Source organism: Nilaparvata lugens, chromosome 3 (assembly GCF_014356525.2).
Source record: "Nilaparvata lugens isolate BPH chromosome 3, ASM1435652v1, whole genome shotgun sequence".
NCBI lineage: Eukaryota > Metazoa > Arthropoda > Insecta > Hemiptera > Delphacidae > Nilaparvata > Nilaparvata lugens.
In genome coordinates, this window is record NC_052506.1 from 74,902,256 (window position 1) to 74,924,175 (window position 21,920).

The 21,920-nt window shown below is 34.4% G+C and overlaps 2 protein-coding genes across 4 annotated transcripts in view; one reads left to right on the top strand and one right to left on the bottom strand.

Annotated features, from left to right (window-relative positions):
- Positions 1-11,069, top strand: part of LOC111048875 (inactive tyrosine-protein kinase 7) — a 60,063-nt gene extending 48,994 nt beyond the window's left edge. Inside the window, 9 exon segments of the mRNA XM_039424552.1 lie at positions 506-668; positions 1,353-1,500; positions 1,651-1,778; positions 3,278-3,502; positions 4,507-4,710; positions 5,261-5,340; positions 5,722-5,874; positions 6,763-7,026; positions 8,154-11,069. Of these exon segments, the coding sequence (XP_039280486.1) occupies positions 506-668; positions 1,353-1,500; positions 1,651-1,778; positions 3,278-3,502; positions 4,507-4,710; positions 5,261-5,340; positions 5,722-5,874; positions 6,763-7,026; positions 8,154-8,474 (1,686 nt within the window). The 3' untranslated portion in view covers positions 8,475-11,069.
- Positions 11,070-11,221: 152 nt separating this feature from the next.
- Positions 11,222-19,990, bottom strand: LOC111048876 (dynein intermediate chain CFAP94, axonemal). 3 transcript variants are annotated; one of them, XM_022334858.2, is made up of 4 exons: positions 19,474-19,990; positions 15,714-17,187; positions 14,319-14,555; positions 11,222-13,056 (listed from the first exon to the last, which is right to left on the bottom strand). In XM_022334858.2, exons 2-4 carry the CDS (start codon positions 17,178-17,180, stop codon positions 12,328-12,330), a joined length of 2,433 nt encoding a protein of 810 aa, XP_022190550.1. In that variant the 5' UTR covers positions 17,181-17,187; positions 19,474-19,990; the 3' UTR covers positions 11,222-12,327. The 3 variants fall into 3 exon arrangements, with proteins under 3 accessions (XP_022190550.1, XP_022190549.1, XP_039280484.1); XM_022334857.2 differs by having other exon boundaries at positions 19,558-19,989; XM_039424550.1 differs by lacking the exon at positions 19,474-19,990 and adding an exon at positions 18,548-18,568.
- Positions 19,991-21,920: the final 1,930 nt, after the last annotated feature.

The following is a 21,920-nucleotide window of genomic DNA, read 5'->3' on the forward strand; positions in this document are numbered from 1 at the left end:
ATGTTTCTTTTCATTACAAACTGCTTGTTAATGATCACTTTTAAATAGTACTTAAATTAAGACTAAATTACGAGTGTTGAAAAAGGGCCTAGTGTCCGAAAGCGCTTCACAGACGTGAGTAGAAGCTAATAGCTTTTTATCATAGAAATCAGACTGCTATGTTGTAATTCAAGTATTATTCAATAGTTACTAATACTATAGTCTTATTTCGCATGTAAAACTCAAATTTATTGGAAATTGAAGTTGCATACAACTCTTACATAACGTAAAGTGCACTGCTTGAACATATAAAACACTCATGCATGCAAATTGCAAAACATCGTCAAAACCAATATCTAATTTCCACTCAAATCAAATTGCTTTGGAATCACTTTAATAGAGTAATAGGATAGGTGAATCGTTTAAAAGTCACTGAAATAGAGTTGCTCTGGAATCACCGTAATAGAATCATAATTGATTGATGAATCGTTTTTAATGTCACTCACCCATTCATTGTTTTGCACAGATTGGGGATGTAGACGACAGTTTGGAGCTGCCCGTGCATGTGCAAGACATCAACGGCACACTGCACTTCAACGGCGTGAAATGGGAGGACAAGGGCCGCTACATGTGTCTGGCCACAAATCCTCAGGGAACCATCAATGTCACCATCGATATTGATGTCGTCGGTAAGTTACCTATACTTCTTTCACTTTATTTTTGAATAAATTTGTACGGTGGGATTAGCGTTTCCTTGTTTATTACCAGCATATAGCAAATCTGAAAAAATAGATCGAATCAAGTTTAATGAATGAATTAATGATCGTGGTATGACGAATCATCTTGTTACTTCTCAAATCTTAGCTGTTATTTCTGATTTTTCAATCTTCCCTTGACGTTTTATTTTATTCATTATTATTCATTTGTACAAAACTCATCTTTGAAATGATTTAAAGAGATGAAACAGGCAATGTCATTATACATATGATAACACGATCATGTTTTACAGCCGTTAAGGAAATCAACGGCCGTTAAGTCACTATACTTTTATTGTATGATTTTTATTTGCTATTCTTTGAAGTTATCAAATTGCATACATGCTTCTGGATGAAAACATTTCACTTATGCTCCTCAAAAATTTCTAATGAAATCTAGAAATTCAACGATCTCAATATATTGAATTCAATATTGTTTTTCAAAATCTAATAATCTCTTTACAATTACCAATTTTTTTATATTAAACTACTACTTAGTCCTGATTACAAATATTTTCAAGCTTGAAATAAACAAATTATTCTCTTTCTGTTTAATGTTTGTGCCTTGGACTACTTGTGGACTATTATGAATAAATTTCATGTTAACCTTTGTTACAGAAACTCCCAAATTTGTTGTTCTTCCTCGGAACCCCACAGAAGCTTTCGAGGGCTACTCAATTCAGATGGACTGTGTTGCAGAAGGAGATCCAAAACCAACTATACAGTGGGACAAGAATTCTGTCATGAATGATTTCGATACCAAAAGGTAAATTAATCTCTTATCTTCAAAACAAAACTCATATTGAAAAACAAAATGTTGTATTTAATATTCTCAAATCTCTTCGAAATGCAATTACGTACTGGTGATCGAAGAACTGCATTGACTAATATACTGTATTTTCTATTTGTTTTGCAGGTTCCATGTATTGGAAAATGGATCGCTTGTAATAGACGAGGTTCACTTCTCAGACGAAGGGAAATATGGATGCACGGCAGGCAACAGCGGTGGTCTCAAGCGATATGAAATCTCATTGCATGTTAGAAGTGAGTTTTCTCTTCTCTTCTATTTTCTTCTGATATTGTTGTTGAAATAACAATGAATGAATGGTTCCAAGAGAAAAGTTCTTCAGTATTTTCTAGCAGCGTTACATTTGTTATGTAATTACAGTCTAGTTCAGGGTCATCAGCCATTAATTAAATAAAAAGTCTTTCACACCTCCGCCACCTTCAAAATTCCACTCCGGTATAAATTATTCAAAACCAGCTCATCATTTTGAAAAACTTCGATAAAAATCTTATTGTGTTTTCATAGTTATTTCGATTTATTACTATTGTTACAGTCACCGAATATTCCTCAATCACATCTCGATTTATTTATATTGTTAAAGTCACCAAATATTCCACATTTATGAAGTTCATTTTCAATTTGAATATTTTCGAAGAGAAATAAAGCTTTTGAAATTGAAAGCTTTTACTCGAACATAATTGGATTAACCCAAACAAGATGCTTAAGAGGAATTATTTGTAGGTATAAATTCTAAAAAAATTTAAGTTTTGATAATATTTAACGTACAACAAATATTAATGTACAACGAGATCCTAAATACGCAAACTTCAATCACTTACAACTTGATTATTACTAAACGTAAATCCTAATTAAATGCTGTAACTCACTCCGAAGACTTCTGCTACTGCAAATATTGACAACAGGGTTGACAGCTAGATGGAAATTCGATTAGAGCTACTATCTACAAACTATTTGCCAGCCCGGGAATTGAACCCGGTACCTCCCAATTGATGGTCAGGAACGGATGGTTTGGTTTACACCAAACTGACAATCTCCGGATAGCAGTGCTCATTTTACCGGCCAGCCAGTCTACAGATGGAAATAAATTTGAAATTGCATTTGTTCAAATGCTAATTAATGAATAATTATTATTAAACGAATCCTGATAAATGCTGTAATTATTGCTTCTAATTTATTTCCATCTGTACACTTACAACTTACATTATTTTGTTCAAGTTGGACATGTTTGAGGGATACATATTGATTATTCATAACTACAGCACTTGAGTTTCTTTTAGATGTATGCTTTAGTACCCAATCTTTACCATAGCTATACTTCATACTCCCTACCACCACATATTTTCTTTTTTATTTTCCAGTTTTTACACAATTGCAAAATTATTGCATATTTTTGTATTTATCTATCGAGTTATGTACAATGACACTTCAAGAGACGCACAACAGACTTCTGTCCAAATCCGCCTCTTTTCCATTTTATTATAAGTTGATAATTTCATATATTACATGTTTAGTAGTAGATTAATAATTTTATTCATGTTTATATCAAAAATTTCACCAAAAGAAAAATTCAAGTGATTTTTGTATTGCTTTGTAATATATATTCATGTTGTATTTTTGCGCAAAATTATCCTATTCTATTCTACTCAATTAAATCAATATTTTGAATCATGTATCATTGATCAATTGAATGTCATGAAATGAATGATTGAGCATGATTGTTGGTGTTTGGTTGCAGGCTCGGAAGGGTACAAGCGGGACGGCACACTGGAGGGGGCGGAGACGGATGGCTCGATGATGACAAAGACAGTGACAATCACGCTGAGTGCGGCGGCCGCCTACATGCTGCTGGTCATCGGCCTCATGGCCTGGTGTCGCTACCGGCGGCACAAGCGCAAGCAGGCCTACCTCGAGGCCAACCCCACCTCGCCGAGTCAACCAGAGGCCACTGCACTCTCGCTCTGTGAGTCGTGCCATCAAGCCTTGTTCTAGTTATGTAGTAGTGGAGCGCATTTCACATTTCATCAACTGATGCTATGCTTATTTTTTGTATCTCACTGTCTTTGAACATTATGCTACAAGCATAGAATCAGCTGATGAACAATGAAATGCGCTTGCTTTTGGCGCTTCACACAGCTTAATGCAAACAACATATATTCGTTTGTATCATATTCAACTTTCTAGAGAAATCTTTAGTGTACATGGATAATGGGGGAAGAATGAGTACTTGAACTCTAGAGTGAACTTCAAATAATCCATCTAGATCATATTGGATGGATTAGACACATGTGATTCTTCTCATTCTTCGGAACCCAACTTAAGCTGTTGTAGGTGCACTCATCTCTCATAATCAGTTTCATTACCCACGAACAACCCTGGAGCTCATTTGGGAGAAGTTTTTGAAATGTGACTTTACAGTATAGTTGATCGAATCAATTCAGGCTAATTAGCATGTTCCTTTTAAATATTTGAAACCTGCCAAATCAATTTATTTTTGTAAAACCAAATTCCTGAAAAAGTAATGTGCCAACGAAATCGTTTAAATTGTACAAAATGCTGTATAATTTTTATAGTAACATCTCAAATTAATATCAAAATGATTGAGTGTTGATAGAGAAGGTATAAGATTTTGGCCTACTTCTACTATGACGTGGATCCTAAATCTACTATTTTTGGTCTGATAGATTTGATTGCAAATTTGTTTTTATGAGACATATATTTTAGTAATGTGATGCGGCGGTACGGCTGTAATCTGGCGGTTCGGACACCTTGCTCTGTAGATCCATGCAATAATTAATTTAATGTACTCTCACACTATCATCCTAGATGGTGCACATTATCAACTTGAAAACGTAATATAATACCAACTATTTTATCTTAGCATTGAATGAAAAAAAATCTTTCAAGTAATATTTCATTGCTATACTGTAGTTTGGTATTTTGTTAACGAGTCTGAATTATTTCTAGTAGGCAAAGGAGATGGAAATGGAATCACCAACCAGAATGGAACTTTGAACGGAACGGAACAGAAGCAGAAGAATGGGGAAGTACTACGAAGTGATGGCGAAAATACGGTTAATTCTCAAGGATCAAATCAGTCTAGAAGATCGAAAAACGGCTATGACAAATTATCATTTCCTCGACAAGATCTTCATAATATGATGCTGCTTGGTAAGTTTATCACTATCCACATGAATACATTCTCCGATTCTTCTAAAAAGATCTCTCTATAACTCAAACGATTTTATCACGATTTTAGCTACTTGGTTATCAGCCAAATAAATTGAATTAGGGTAGGCCTACATTCATTTTTCCTATTGCAACAGGCATCCCACATTTTCTCAATGAATAAATCATACAATACTTGATGCAAACTAATTTGATAATAATAATACTAATAGAAGAAAGAAATATGTTTAAATACATCTGCTATAATATTAGAAAAATTATAAGTTTCTATTATATTGCAAATATTAAATGTGTTGTACCGGTATGTGTAATGTTGCTGTAAACTTATTAAATTCAAGAGTTGAGTGTAAGAGAGGGTCCTCAAAAAATAAAGACAGTAATTCTACTCTATTAACACAACTTCAAATTATCTGAACCATACTAGATGTCAAAAGTATTATTTATTATAAAATCTTTTTTTGAATTTTAAAGCATCGAACTCTTGCAATAGCGAGTTATTGAAGCAGGTTGAAATATTATTTTCTCTTTTTAGGAAGTGGCGAATTCGGCGAAGTTTATTTGGCTCAGGCTCGAGGCATCAAAGAAGGCACCGACACTGTTGTTATGGTCAAGGTGAGCTCATTTCTTAGCTATTCAAGAATTTCACTAGAAATATCAATATTTGATTCAGGAATTTCTGAAATTTAGTGAAAAAAAAATTAAAAATGTTTTCTATTATGTTTTATAAATGTTGTAAGTTTAATGAAAATGTATTAGAAAATTATTTGTTTCTCCTATAATTGCCAAGAGGAAATACTTAGATGAAAGTATATCGTAACTCCATCAACTTATTTAGTGATCTCTCTTATTTTCAGTATTCTATAGGAAATATGATCAATGATAAGCAAATCCTCTCTGATAATTCTGTTGAACTTGTAGCCAATTTACAAAGAGTTTACAAGTTGAGTATTTAACAGCATTTTTTTAATCTCCAGTAATGTTTTTTCTTTCCAGGCACTGCAGCAAATGAGAGATGAGAATGCTTTACAAGAGTTTAAAAGACAACTGGACATGTTCAGTCGTCTCGATCACAATAACATCAGCAAACTGATTGGTCTGTGCCGAGACGCTGAACCACATTACATGATTCTGCAGTACACAGATTGGGTGAGTTTCAACTGCTTTTAAAAATTTTGTAGGAATAGTGATTTAAATAAGTTGGGAATTTTGTGTGAGTCCCCACACCTGACTGATTTATTGATTAGAATAATGTAGAATATTATCATAACAAATTTGAAGATGATCGATATTTTAGTATACCTTTTCTAACCCTAATGTGCGGGGGGCCTTCGGCAGGCACTAAGTAACCCTCGCAGTATGATCCCAGCATCAATATTAATCAGTCACTTACCACTTACTTCCCTTTGCAAGTGAAATGAGGTCATCATCGAACGACTTTGGATACGAAATTTATACTTCTATTCCACTGACTCAATTATAAAATTAGGCTGATGAATTTATATGTCAGAAATAATGTCCCTTACAATAATAATTGCGTAAAGTCTAGTACATGCTGGGATACACGTTGCACGATTTTGTTCTCAGACACGTGTCTCAGGTTAAATAATGTAGAATTCTCATTACACTTTTGAAGATCAATCGAAAAAACTATACTTAAATTCTAACTCTGAAATTTGTGCTAGAAGTCTACAAGATCTCTCTATAGACCAATCCTCGTCTACTAGCCCGGTTGCGAGACCAAAAATCGCAGGTCTATTACAGTCTCCCGTCAGAATTGGGAGAGTTCATGAAAGTTTGAAAATCTGATGGGGAATATATTTTTTTGTTTATGCAGTCCAAATCTGTAAATTGTAGTGTGGACGCTAGACAAGACGAAACATGTTGTCTCTAGACCGACTTTAGACAGTCTCCAAGTGTGTACCAGGCTTAATCTGATGTTTGAAATAATCATTTCATTTATTTTCTGTTACCAATCCTAGATGACTGCGTAACACATACCACTGTAGTGTCTGATGTGTATGATGTTGTTTGCAGGGTGATTTGAAGCAGTTCCTGCTGGCCACACGGAAGGAGAGCAAGAGCAACAAGCCTCGCCCGGCGCCGCTGACCGGCACACAGATACTCGGCCTCGTGCATCAGCTGGCCCAAGCCATGGAGCACCTGGCCAACCACCGCACAGTGCATCGCGACCTTGCCGCTCGCAACTGCCTCATCTCGTCTCATCTCGAGCTCAAGGTCTCATTCTCGGCTCTCTGCCGCGACACCTACGCCAAAGAGTACTTCAAGCACAGGAATCAGGTCATTACTCACTCATCCTCGTTCTATTTCTTAATTAATATCTCAGACACAGTTAAATATGCATTTAATAACATAGCTTACAATTTATTATATATTTAATAATATACAGTTTAATAACATTCAATATAAATTCGAATGTTAGTGATCATAATCATGAATAATTCGTAACTCAAACTCTTGAAAGTGAGAATATAACCTATCTTTTAAAAATTTCTCTATTTATATAATTTGGGAGTGGAACAGTTTTGGGATGGGCCTGTTGCTATCGCCCAGTCACATGCTTAAATCTATATTGTGATTCGTAATTGTATTGATGAATAAATACGTAACTCGTAAATCAATAGATGAATAATTACATATCAAAATGTATCAGTAATGTGAGTTGTGAAAGTGAAGAGCAATCGTAATTCATAAATCTATTAGGATTAAAGTGATGTTGAATCTTACTCGATTACAGATTGTTTGAAAACAGTAGTTATATTTGCTAAAATTTACATTGGTATTGGATTTACTTGGATGAAGAGTTTAATCAATATTGGATAAAGCCACAAATCACAATTTACATTGGTAGAGAGCTTGTGATATTGTAGCTCATACATTCGTTACATAATATCACATTATTACATATGTCATTTATTCTCATAATACCATATTTATTACTTAAGTGGTGATTAAAATTCATTCTTTTCTCCACTGATTGAAAATGTAACGTAGAATTTATTTTGTAAAAGGAATGATCAACTCACTTACTTTCGATTAAAAGATTATTTCAATACAGAAAGTATTTTCAATTCATAAAAGATAATTTATAAATAATCGCTTCACACGCTGTGAATTGTATTGTAAATTTGGTGGTTCATTTAAAAGTATTGCATCCATTTTGGATATTCATAATATCCTATTTTTCATTCTTGATACCAATATTTATTTCTTACTCGTACCAATACCAAAACTTGTATTTTGTATCCTACACACAGACGCATAGTATTGTAGGGGCATTTCTGTAATGTTGAGTACTGTATCTCAACATATCGTAAATTGAAATTTGTGGAATAAAGAAGTTTTGATTGACTTGTACGAAATTCAATAACAAAACCATTATTCTAATAAATGTTATATTTTTTCAGACGATTCCTGTGAGATGGATGCCGTTGGAAGCAGTAGCGGAAGATGATTACTCGTGCAAGTCGGACATCTACTCATTTGCGGCAACAGTGTGGGAAATGTACACGAGAGGCGAGCTGCCGTTCTCGCGGCTGTCAGACAGGGAGGTTTTGGAATCGCTGCAACGCGGAGATCTGCACTGGAAGCATCACAAAAATATGCCCGAACAGTTGAAAGTGATACTCGACCGATGCTGGAGCCCCAATCCGAGAGATCGTCCCACTTTTTCGTGTGTTGCTGTTGAAATCGGCGACATCAAAGTGAGCACACCGACTGAACCATGAATCTCATCGATTTGTGATATTGTGAGTAGAGAATAAACTTGTACATTCAAAGTATTTGTTTGCTGAAAATTTTCAAATTCAAACTATAAATAAGCAAATTATTTACTTATTAAATGTTTACTCCTTATAACCAATTCGATAACAAACATTTAATACTTTTTTTTTGCATTGATTTAAATAATTAATGGAAATATAATGAAATCATGACAAGAAAGTTCAAAAAATTACAAAAATTTGTTTTATTTTTGGAATTTTTTATAGTTTACATAACTATATTTATTCTATTGTACTACTTCATCAATAAATAAAACAGATTTCGTAATTGATTACTTTTCCGTTATTTCAAGACGATTGTAATTGTAATTTTAGGGCAGAATTTTCCACTGTACTTAACGTCACAGCAGACTCATGCTTCATCAGTTTTTTTTATTATTGTGATACTGTAACATTTCACTTATATTTAGCTTACAAGAAACTAAGCTGTGAACAACATAAGTTAAAAATCAACAGAACAGCAAAATGTGTTTTCTATCTTACATCTATCTTATATTTCATCAAGCCTATACTCAATCAAAGATGTTTTTTACTAGTTTAACGTTCAATTTTGTATTCAGTTTGATAGTTTCTTCATTGAAATTGTTGTGTTCATGAAGTGCCTAAAATTGTTTGCAACAGTTGCAAGCCTAATTGTTTACTTGGTGTCTGCCATTTTATATTTTCATGTCATTGAATGGTGTTAGGGTTTTTACAATAAGAATTGTATAAAGTATCACTCATCGACAAACAGTTCATTTTTCTGTATCCAAAATAAAACAACATACATAATTATTAAAGAATCACATTAAAGTGAATTTCAACTATTCATTTGTCGAATCATATTCTATTAAATATTATATGATCTTTGAGGAATAATAATTTTGTAAATACACAACTTTGTAGATATATTGTAACTGATATAATTATTGTAAATTTGGAAAAAATTGAGTCATACTCAAGGTCAAGAATTATAATTATTCAGAATTTAAAGTACCAGCTTGCATTTATATTGAGTTGCTTGAGAAATGCTATTGCTTTCTCAACTCCTACTCATATTTCCCATTCCAACTAAAATTTTATTCTTTCTCAATAACTCGTTACAATCATTCCAACAAATCATTTATTTAATTTTCAAATAGGTTCTGGAAATTAATAGGAAATATATAGAATCAAATGAACTGTGACTGGATTAGTCCTAATTATAGGTTTCACAGACCTTTAAAACTCAGTACTTTTGTATTGTTATCATTTAGCTGCAGTAAAGCCATAGTCCCTTGAAGGACGAATAACAGCATGAGCTGATTCTATGCAACTTGCAACTAATGTTGTTCATGTTTAAGATGCCATTAATGACACTTTTCCGTCGCTGCGGTAGCACTTTTGACTCTTTCTTTTTTATCATTTTTTATTGCTATTATTCTGTTTGATTCACTACTTATCAGTTTTTCAGTTTCTGTTTAATGGGAAGTATGGTAGTTGGCATAGCATTTGTAAATAAATAATAATTTCTAAACATTCATACTCTGTTGATAGACGTATTCAAAAATATGTTTCACCTTATTCTCAGCACTGTAAATTTGGAAATAATAGTATAGCAAAGGTTATTGTACACTGTACAAAAGTTTTGAAAATTTTGCACGTGTTGAAGTGCAATCTTTTTGGCCAATACCTTCTATTCACGAATGTAAATCTAAATTTAAAGTGTCTGTTTTCAGAAAAAAAACATTTTTAAAATTTTAAAGAAAATAGTGATTGTGTTTCGTATTCTGAAGTTTAGCATCTACTTTTCTTCCACCTAAAAATAATTCTGATTCAGCACATTTATGATGATTGAGTAGTTTAAGTTTCAAAAGCCAAGTGGAATTGCTATTGTTGAGACCACTAAAAATTTAGATCTAGTTAATTGTTGATAAAGTTCTATACGTCCACTAAACATTTATCTGGTTTGAATAAAAACAATATTGTTCGAAAACAAAAATAGTTCGGTGTGTTTGAGGGACTGCTGCCCTGCATTCGAATAATCTGAGAATTTTTAAAACTAATGATTATCTGTGATATATTTAAACCCTTTTTACCATATATTTTATAAGGAGAATGATTATCGAATGTTTATCAGTAGACTGATTCAATTTTGACAATTCAGTCATATCTACTAATAATCGGTAGATATCATTCTAATAAGACCTTGGAAAATATTGACTCAGATTATTCTTAAAACTGCCTTTATTAACAACGACATGATTTGTTTGTATTCACTGTTTCAGTCATTAATAAAATAATTATCAAGATTGAATTGGTGGGTTATAAAATTAATAGTCACTTTTACTTAATATGACTTATTAGTGGTATATTGAAATGCCATTTTTTTCAATATCATTGTAAACTTGATTTCTAGTCTCTTAGATTACGGTATTGTTAGAAAATAAGAATTAATATTCTATGAAACGATTTTTATATATTATCTATTCATTCATATGTGTAACATTGAGTTTGATTTGTTTTGTAATTTTGTATCTAGTGTATTTTTGCGTTTCTGTAATAAAGGGAAACAAAATAATAGAGATGGATTTTGCACTATACCTACTTCCTCGTAGTACTCTAATATGAAGTTTCAAATATCTCAATTAAAGACTTTGTAATTTTATCTTGGCAGTGTATTTCCCCTGAAATATGATGTTGGATAGTCAGTATAGTATAGAAAAGTGTATACTATACACTTTAAAGTGTATACTTTGGTAAAAGTGTTACTTGAACTAAACCAAATCAAACCAATAAAGTAGATTCCATATGAAATTTTATTGAAAAAAGTATGATTCGGTGTATTTGAGGAATTTATTGCCTGCATTCAACGAATTATCTGCCTCAAGCTTCAAGGCCGCCTCAAACTACTCCACTCATCCACTAAAAAATCAATTAATCCTTTGAGTAGGTAAAAATAAACATTTATTGTGAAATTAGTTTGCCGAAAAGTGTTATCTCAAAAGTAAGTCAATTTTGTCTTTGATGTATAATATATTATATCCTTCTAGAACCTCTCCTAATAAAAATCACCTTTCAATCTTCCATAACCACACGTCTTTTCCAATAGTCTTGGAAATTTCATCATTTGGAAAATATCAATTAACTTGAATATCTCTTTAATATAAGTACATTTATTTGGTAAATATTATGGAAATAAACCGTTACGTCACGATTTTCACTGTAATTATTATTGGTTTTCATCTAGCATTTTGTTTTATCAAGATGTATGATCATGAATCACGATTAGCTAATTGCTTGCGGTTCCTATTCTGGGGGAAAATTACAATTATAATAAAAATTTCAATCTTCATCATTTAGATAACCATCATTTTGATAATAAGTAGGCCTATTACATTTTGATCTCATCAATTTTATCTAATAATTATTTCATATTTACCAACCATCATTTAATCATTTTGACATTCTAGTTATTTCTTCATCTTGCATTACCAAATCGCATGCTCGGTTGCACAAAAGCCTGTTAAATTTTAATCGTGATTGAATACCACAAGCATCAATCAGAGAAGACTTCTTCTCAAAAATAAGTCTTCTCTGATTGGTTCTGGCGGCATTCAACCACAATTAAAATTCAACATGAACCAATCGGAGAAGCCTTATTTAAAAAAGTATTCTCTGATTAATAATCGTGTTTCAATCACGATTAAAATTTAACAAGCTTTTGTGAAACCAGGAGACTATTTCATGAGAAAATACATACTAATGATATTAGTAGTCAGCTGGAGATTACTAGTGTTTTCTCATGCAACAGGCCCCAGGTCTTACAATGTTATCACTTTTAAGAAAAACTCAGCACTCTAGTTTTGCTAAGAACGAAATAAACATTCTGCATGAGGTTGAGATTGATCTTTTGTATTTTGTCGAGGGTGATTGGACTGGAGTGGGCCTGTGCGAGCCAGTAGATGTCGGGGTAGTAATCCATTCCATCAGTGCCGCGGTTGTTGAACGCCTGGCTGACCTCTGTGCACTCGACCAGCAGAGCGCGCTGAGGAGTCACCAGCAGCATGTTGTAGTTGGGCAGTCGCTTTCGGTCGATGAACTCGCGCATCTGCATCACTATGTTGTCGGGCCCGGCAAGCAGATTCCACCGCGACCACGAGAAGTTGTAAGAGGTGCTCAGTAGCGCCATGCACTGATACGCGTGGCTCTCGGTTATGTGGTGTTTGGATCTCGAACTGTCCGCCATGTAGACCCCGGCATCGTGATCGGGAAACACGTCAACCCCACCCCTCCTCATACGTCTCACCAGTTCGTGAGCATCCAAGTACACGCCGACCAACTCCTGCAAGGCGCCACTGCTCGCATTCTGCAGCGAGTTGAGGCACACCCGGTTGTTGTCTTTGATGATGAACTCAACTATGATGGTTGCGGCCGTGATGCTGAGGAACACACTGCCCGGACCCCCCTTCCAGTCGGGCCGCAACTCCCATGTCTGGTAGGGCAGGTTGATGAAGCGCTGGGTCGACAGGCCAATCGGCAGCAGGCTTCCAACCCGGAACGTCAACATCTATATTGAAACAATCATCTATTGAAACAATAATTGACATGGAAAAGTACTTGCTTATTAGCAAAGACTATTTCTTCAAATTCATATTCTTTATCCAACAAGACAATCATATAGTAGGCCTATACACAAATTTTTTGATTGCCCATATGGACCTCAAGGGTCTGTATTTGGGTCGAATCACCTATCATTAAAAGCTAAGACAATCACTTATTATGAAAAAATGAGACATAGATGTTGTCAATACCACTTTAATAGTGGTTTTGACAACATCAGTGTCTCATTTTTTCATTATGGAGATATACCATAATATCTCAACAAAAATCAATTTCTTAAAATCACCTATTATCTATGTTCGAACTATTTTAAAATTGAAAAAGATGCCTAGTACATAATTTCTGTAAATCATGAAAGCTGACTATAATAAGATAGCCATTCGCTCTTGTTACCGTATCACACTGTGCTATGCCAATCTAGTGGTTGATTATGTTACATTGAATTTGAATTCATGTACAATAGAGAATATTGTTTCGATGAGAAAAAAGTTTCTGAAACGTCACTACTGTGGAAGTGAGAAATTCTAGCTTTAGTAACTAATAAATCTTTACGGTATATTAGCATCATTAGATGATAAATCTTTAGATTAGTTTAGATTAGCATCAGGCTAACCGCTAACCCATCACTTTTTCAGGACCAGCACCAGTCCTGAATACTGGTTACTAGTTTCCCCACTATTGATGCCATGGTTATTTATAATAATACATTATTTGATATCCTCAAGAGAACCCCATTTTTATATATTAGTTTCAGATTAATATAATTGCAAAATACGAATGAATGTTACTATTTCAACTTCAATAGAAAAATTATTCTAACACCTATTGAATTCCAGTAAAAAGAGTTGCCAATTCCATAAAGTTCAACAACATATAATAATATTATAGTTATGAATATTACTTTACTCTGATTATTTCTGAGCTGATTTTATGACTCACACTAGCGCACAAGGAATCTTCCTTTTGGCGTTGTTTTTGCCTCACCTACTGTACTCCTAGGAGCATAATAATTATCATAGACCATAGTTACTGTAGGAAGGTTACTGTAAATCACTCATGATTATTTCTAACGTATAAACTAGCAGTTCCTATATTTATACATGTATACTCTTATCTTTTGTAAAGCTTTCTTATATTTTGTTTTTAACACATAATATAAATTCATTCATTTGAAATAAAATATTCAATTTTAGAAAAATATTAACTCACTTGTTTATCTTCATTGAAGCGATTATCGTAAATAAATCTGGAGGTCCAGGTTCGCTTTTTGTGAGACCATTGCACAGGGGTTGGTGGCTCAAACCATAGCACAAAGTCGGGCAGTTTGATGTTGATGAGGACGAGCCGATTGAGGCCATCCTCCTTCCCCCTGGGCTCTGGCTCCGGGTCATCCGCACTGTGCAGGGGCTTGTCGTCTTCCTCTTTCGGTGGCGGCGGCGTGTATTTCTACAACACAATTCACGGTTGCGATTAAACTTCTCGTAGTACAAAGTATTCTACACTTGAAAATGGTGGGTTTATTCCAGAGTTTAAAATATTATACACTGATGTTAAGAATCATTTCAATGAGCTAAAAAGTTCCAAAAACAAGGATATTTATAGTTTTGGTAAAGAAATAACTCGATTTTTAACTCACTGTTGACTTAAAGATTAATTTCAATGTCAGTCAGTCAATGAAACTATTTTATGAGAAGAATTTATAATTATAGTGATATCATAATATCAGTAGAAATATTTATGAAAATAAAAATATATGTATAAAAAAGGAAAATCTATTTCCCTACATCGAAATACTGTGACTAAATATTCACAACAAAGAGTTTGAATGGAAAAACAATTTTTATAAGAATTGAGAAGAATTTATGATTATACTGATATCATAGTATCAGAAATATTTAGGAAAATAAAAATATATGTATAAAAAAGGAAAATCTATTACCATATCATCGAAATACTGTGACTAAATATTCACAACAAAGAGTTTGAATGGAAAAACAATTTTTATAATAATTATTATTAAAGAATAATTAAAAGTTATCACAGTGTATTATGTATTATGATATACAAACTAACTCTTTTTTAAAAATCCTATTAGCAAATATACGAAATTTAAATAAATTAGTTACTTGAATATTATGAAGTAATTTGAGGAACAAAATTATACATGAATTCACTGAAAAGCCTTCAACTTTATACTTACTGATAGCTATAACTGTATCTCTATAAACAAATAAATTTACTTTAGAAAGAATGGAGAATGCTCTAAAAATATTCTAATAGTGAATCATTCCCATCATTTGATAAACTTTAATTCACCTCATAATTTATATAAATTGGGAAGTAAATGACTACATCTGTTTCTTGTTTCATATTGGATTTATATCCACTAAGAATAACTTAGTAATAGTTCTACTCTACTGTTAAGCGAGTTACACACACAGCGATTTTTGTACGTTCGATTTTTTGCAGTCCTTATGAATTCTACCAGATTAAACGGAACTTGACAAACATGATCTGTTCAATCTAATGGAATTTATAAGGACGGCAAAAAATCATACGTCCAAAAATCGATGAGTGTGTAAGTTGTTAGTTAGCCTCACTCACCTCATAATAGTGGAGACGGCGAATTCGTTCGTCGCCTTTTATCAGTGTGAGTATGGTTCGATTTTTGAGCATGACAGGCTGGTCAGGCTGCTCGAGCACTTCGACGTAGTAGATGCCTCCCAGCACCACGTGCTGCCTCATGTTCAAGTCCTGAGGTCGCACTCTGTAGCGCAAGTACTTCCTCAACGAGTTTTTGATTCGTTTCTCTCGGAAGAGAAGCACCTGAGAAGGAGTTCTTTGCAACTGAGGCACTCTCTTTTCAGGTTCTGGCTCACTTTTCTCGGGTGCCGTGCCCATGGCCTCTCCCGTCACATCGACCGCCACCTCATTCCCCGTCTCCTCATCATCATCAACATCTTCCATTTGTAAGAGTGTTTCCGTGTTTCTGCTCAGTGCTCCACCCAGGCTGCTTCCTTTTGTTCTTCTTCTAACCGACTTTCTTTTTTTATTATTTTTCAATGATGGTGCGGGTGTCTCTTCTACATCTTCTTTGATTTCTGTCGCAGAGCCCTCCTCCAACGGCTTCAACTTTTTACCTTTTTTATTCGCATTCATTGCTTCAAACTTTTCTTTCACTTTGAGTTTCAACTCATACTCTACTGTGTTCCAATGGAATAGACTGTACTGGAAGTATTTGGGAAGTGGTTTTGGACTCCAGGTGTGACTGGTATCGGAGAGATGATCGTAGCTGAGTCGGAGAGCGCGAACAACGATGCTGTGACTGACAATGTGGACAGGGAGCTCGAGTGAGAGGCCAATGTCGGCGAAATCGACCGCCTGCGACTCGGGCTCGTAGTTGTGAGGCTTGGGCAGCGCTGAGCGTGTCCACAGGCAGAGAGTCATGAATGGACAGGTGCACATGTATTTGAAAACTTCCAAGTCGATCTGTTCCATGGTCTCCTCGAAGTTTCGAATGATGTTGAATGTGGCCATGTTGATTCGCTGCTGCAGTTCGGAGCGGAAGTTGTGCCTGACCTCCTTCCAGTTGGCGAGCCTGGAGGGTCGCGCGTCCAGTGGGTTGTCGATGAGGTCGTCCAGTACGGTAAGCAACCGCAGCACCTCCTCTCCCTTGGGCACCAGCTTGTCTATGTGCTGCGTGTCGGTCTCACCCTGCCACAGGAACATGTACGTGTTCATGGCGATGACGTCACTCGGGTTCGGAACCCCCTCGCACAACACGTACAGTCGCCAGTCGTTGTAAGCGCGCTGCGCCACATCCTGTTTGTGCTTCTTTTTGCGACAAATGCTCAACAATTTGCACGAGTGCGCCAACTTCTGTTTCCTCACGGTATGCTCACGCTCCTCCAATAGCTGCTTTTGCCGTACCCTCTCCTCTTCCTCCTTGGCTCGCTGTCTTTCAAGCGCTTGCAATCGTTTAAGTTCTTCCTCCTCCTCTTTCGCCTTCCTTTTAGCCTCCTGCTCAGCCAAACGTAATTTTTCTCTTTTTGTAATTCTCCGCCCAGCCATTTATTACCTAAAAAATAATAGATATTCCCAATACAGTACTACAAAGAAATGAACAATAATAATTACAGTACCGGATTGGCAGCATGCTGGCCCAATATTATTGTCGTCTTTGAGGTAAATCAGGAGTGAAAAATCATTATGTCATTCATAAGTTTACTTGAGTTTGAGTTTACTCAAGTTTTAGTTCAAGTTTACTTAAGTTTGAGTTTTACTTAAAATTTGGAGATATATGAAAAATTGTTCAGATGTAGTTTTTTCAATACTTTGCAAAATTTGCAAAGTTTGAGTTTACTCAAGTTTTAGTTCAAGTTTACTTAAGTTTGAGTTTTACTTAAAATTTGGAGATATATGAAAAATTGTTCAGATATAGTTTTTTCAATACTTTGCAAAATTTGCAAAACATATGCGAGCTGTGAAGTAGTCAAAACAAATAAATACACTCACTTGGTTGCAAAAAAGCAAATTAATTTTCAACCATGATTAAATGACACGAGAAGCAATCAATCAAGAGTTATTTTCTTAATGGTTCTCGTGACATTTAATCTTAATTGAAGCCTTAACCCTTTGCGCTCTTCGCGAACTTGTATGACTTTGTCCTTCCACTCTTGTATCCAGCGTTACTGGCTACTACACATTTCCTCTACAACTCTGGTTGACAAAATGGGAATCGTTTGCTACAGCTCTCGTATCCAGCATTACTGGCTCACGCCAAAAAATCTCGAACGCTCTCGTATCCAGCATGGCTGGATATTGCTGTTCAACTACTTATTTATTTTCAATAAAATCAGGATCTGATTGGTGGATGACTTTAGCTGTGATTTTTCTTCAAAACAACTACATAAATCAAAACACACTTCTTCCATTGTAATATGTTGTTAATGTGTTTGAAAAAAAGCTTTTTTCCAGCTCATGATAACCATTGCTTGACATTGATGCAAATTAACGAAATTGTTCAATATTAATTATATTATTTTATTAATTTAGTGATTAAAAATAAAAGCTGGAAGATGTCTTCATTGAGCAGACATAACAGCTAGTTCAGTAGCACATGCTACTGAAATGCCTACTTTGGTTCAAACATACACACAGTTTTTTCTAAATAAAGTAGCGAATTATTCTTCTATATATGTAGCAGAGTTTGATTAATTTAGTCAGTCACTAGAAAATTTATTATTCTTCTATTTTTCTTTGAGACGTATTGTAGAGTGCTAATATCTACCAAATATGAGTGTTGACTTGAAGAAGAACTATAAGGTGTTTTTTAATGTATATCAACCTCTATTATTGAAGATTTTCATAAAATATGTGCGATTTGAATAAATAATGATTTATCAATCTGAAAAATTCATTTATACAACTATATACACCTTTTTAAAATCCAGAAAATAAAAATTTGGTATGGGCGGGTATACCACTCAACAATTGCTTTGGTATTATACCGCATATAAGAGGTATTAAATAAAAATAAGGATTTTATTTTGTGTTGGCTTATCAAAAGACATGAGATAGATGAAATGAACAATACGATGAAGTAAAATTAAGCTTTGTAGAATAAACGTAACATTAGAATTGGATACTAAATACTGCAGTTTGAGAGTTACTACTGTGCAAGTGCCAAAGTTGTACGGCCAACTATGGAAATTCTGAAGAGAGCTGTAAAAGGAAAAGAGGGTAGCCAGCGATGCTGGATATGAGAGCTGTAGCAGAAAAAGAGGGTAGCCAGCGATGATGGATATCAGAGCTGACGCACAGGAGTCCGTCTTTTTGGTTCAGAGCTGTAGTGAGAAATGCAGTATCCAGCTATACTGGTTATGAGAGCGCAAATGGTTAAAAGTCAACAGGCTTTTGTGCAACCCGGTCACTATGTTTTAATGCTTTATTTAACAATTTTCTAAGAGACAGAATTGTAAATCTATGTAACTTTAAAATTATAAAAAGAAAAGATTTCAATTAATTTTCTATTTCAAGTTGTATACATAAGAGGAAATGACGTTTTTATCTACCCTGCTGAGCAACTAATTTTTTTTTATGCCCGCATTAGCTTTTTGCTTGTGAGTGGGTGATTTTATGAGATAAATCAAACGTCCATGTTTACAAGCGGAATTTGAACTCACGACCAGGTAGTGCTATATAGCAGTCTGAAGGGTGCAACGCCTTAGTCGTGGGTGTCAATTATTTAAGCTATATATAATGTTATTAAAATTGAAAATTGAAGCAATTGGGGGTTTCTCTCCTCCTATTAAACACTACTGTATCAACACTACTATAATTTTAAAAATACAATTAACTATACCGTATCAAGACAAAATAAAGTAGTATCTCTGGCTCTGCTATAAAACAAATACAATAGTGCATGCAGTATCTTGTCAAAAAATACCTGTCTTATTGATTTGTTGATTTTAAAATTGATTCATGGTTCTTTGAGAAGATGCCATGATCACCGTTCTTATCAAACACTCAAGGTTCAGGATGTTGTTATTCATGTTGCGAGTCTTTATAACCTCTCAGTCAACCATGACTGGATAGTGGCTGGAACAGGGTGGTTTTGCTCTTTGAGTAAACAAACACTATACCAAGAAGGCACTTTGTTTTTACATTACCATGGTGATAACATAGTTGCTTTTAGTTGGTATCTTCAACAAACTAGTAATTCCAACATCATTATCAAAATAATATTGTAAAAATCTTTTAGAATGTTTTTAAAGTTAAAACATTCTATGCATAATAATAATTTGACTTTTTGAAGCTACACATTAGTTTCATTCTTTTTTTTATCCCCTGGAAAATATAAACTTGATAGAAACCCATCACATATCTTTAGACATGAGACGTAATATTATATATCATATAGTGAGCTTCATTCATAGTATCATTATTATAGTAAGCTTATTTCATATAAATAAAAATGCTCAATTCCAACACTTTTTTCAGTTTTTTCAATTCTCTTGGCCTACTATCTGAAAAATGATTATATGACAAAATTACATTATTCACTGGTACGATTTATGTACGGTACTGATTTTTTTATACTAGACTAGATACAGAAACTAATCTAAGCTAGATTCTGCACAGTAAACTGTAAATTCTATCTTCATTTGATAGAGAATTGCTTTATGGTATACTTTTTACGGGATAGACTCATCGATCATATAATTATGCATGCAGACCTTTGTTCCATGTGTTTTTGTGTCAAGTTATGAGTAAAGACTTAAAAAAGTAAATATACCATTCATAATGATATAATGGATCAGGATTATTGATCCTGATAAGAGTTGATAAGATAAAACACATTAAAGCTCGGGACACATATAACCGCACCGAGCCCGTGCCGAGCTACGTCCGCGACACGGTGATGATGGTAGGAGAACACACATATCCGTGCGACAGCCGAACGGCAGCAGTGTCTCAGTTCTGTAGTGCTACTGTGGTCTGATTTCTGAATGGGTTAAACTGTTGTTATTAATATAACACTATTAAAGCTTGTTGCATCCGATTTAAATTTATATTTTTCAATTTTAAACTAATAACCTGTGAACACAGAAGATGAGAATCATAGTGCTGATATATATTTCGGCGCATAACAATATACCATCATCAGTCATGTATGGTACGGTATCGGAAATATATATCAGCAATAAAATTGTTATCTTCTGTCTTATGTAATTAGTTTTCAATTTAAAATTTAAGAAACAGTCACGGGTTCCTTCTTTTATACGTTTTATTGTTTATTATATAATGTCTACCATACCTTTGGCTTGACTTAAAAAAACTGAAAATCTCTTCAATAAGTTTTTCACTCTCTATGTTAAACGAGCCCGCACCGTCTCCCTAAAAAAGTAAACTGAACTAGTCGGTGACGGCGCGGGCACGGCTCGTGCAACAAACAAGGTGACGGTGCTGACGCGGCTGCACCGTCACCGCGGTTTTCGCACGGCTTGTTTTCTCACTCGCCGTAGTACGTCCGTCACCCGGCCGTGCCGCGGTGCAGGCTCGGTGCGGATATGTGTTTCCCGGCCATAATGCATTCACAAATATAATTTTGCCTTTTTAACTGTTTTAGAACGTGATTCAAAAATTAGTTTTGGAATTGTTTTAAACAATATTTTTAATTGTGGATTCGAAGCAATTCATATTAAAAATTATAAAATTTACATTTTATAAAAAAAGTTTTTCCATATACCGTACTGATTTGAGAAATAACCAAGATATTGTCAGTTTCACATGTTTATTTATTTATCCAAACTAAACAATAATTGTTATTTGAAACTGTAATGTAGGTGAACCATCAATTGATTAGTTTGGATAAATTAATAACATGTAAAACTTACAGTATATTACCTCAAAATAATTGTAAGAAAAATGGACAAGCTCATGACCAGGCAAACTCAAGGAGGCTAGGATATGGACAGATCTTCCCCCCCCCATACGAGACTAGCACTGGGGGGAGACTGTGATTGGATGCACCAGGCTATGCAGAAATGACCCATATGTCCACACTATACAACATCAAGCTGCCAGTATTATACTGATCAGGGATCTTTACTACTTTGTCTACTCTCGTTTGTATCGTATTTTTCCTAGATTGGCTTTTATTTTCTTGACATGTCCTTGGAGAAGTTTTGCCCACTTCATGAACGTAACTAATTAATAAAGTTCATAGATATTATTCCAGAGACATTTTCAATTAAATAATATCATAGTCATCAAAACATTCAAATGAGATTTTCCTCGACAAATAGA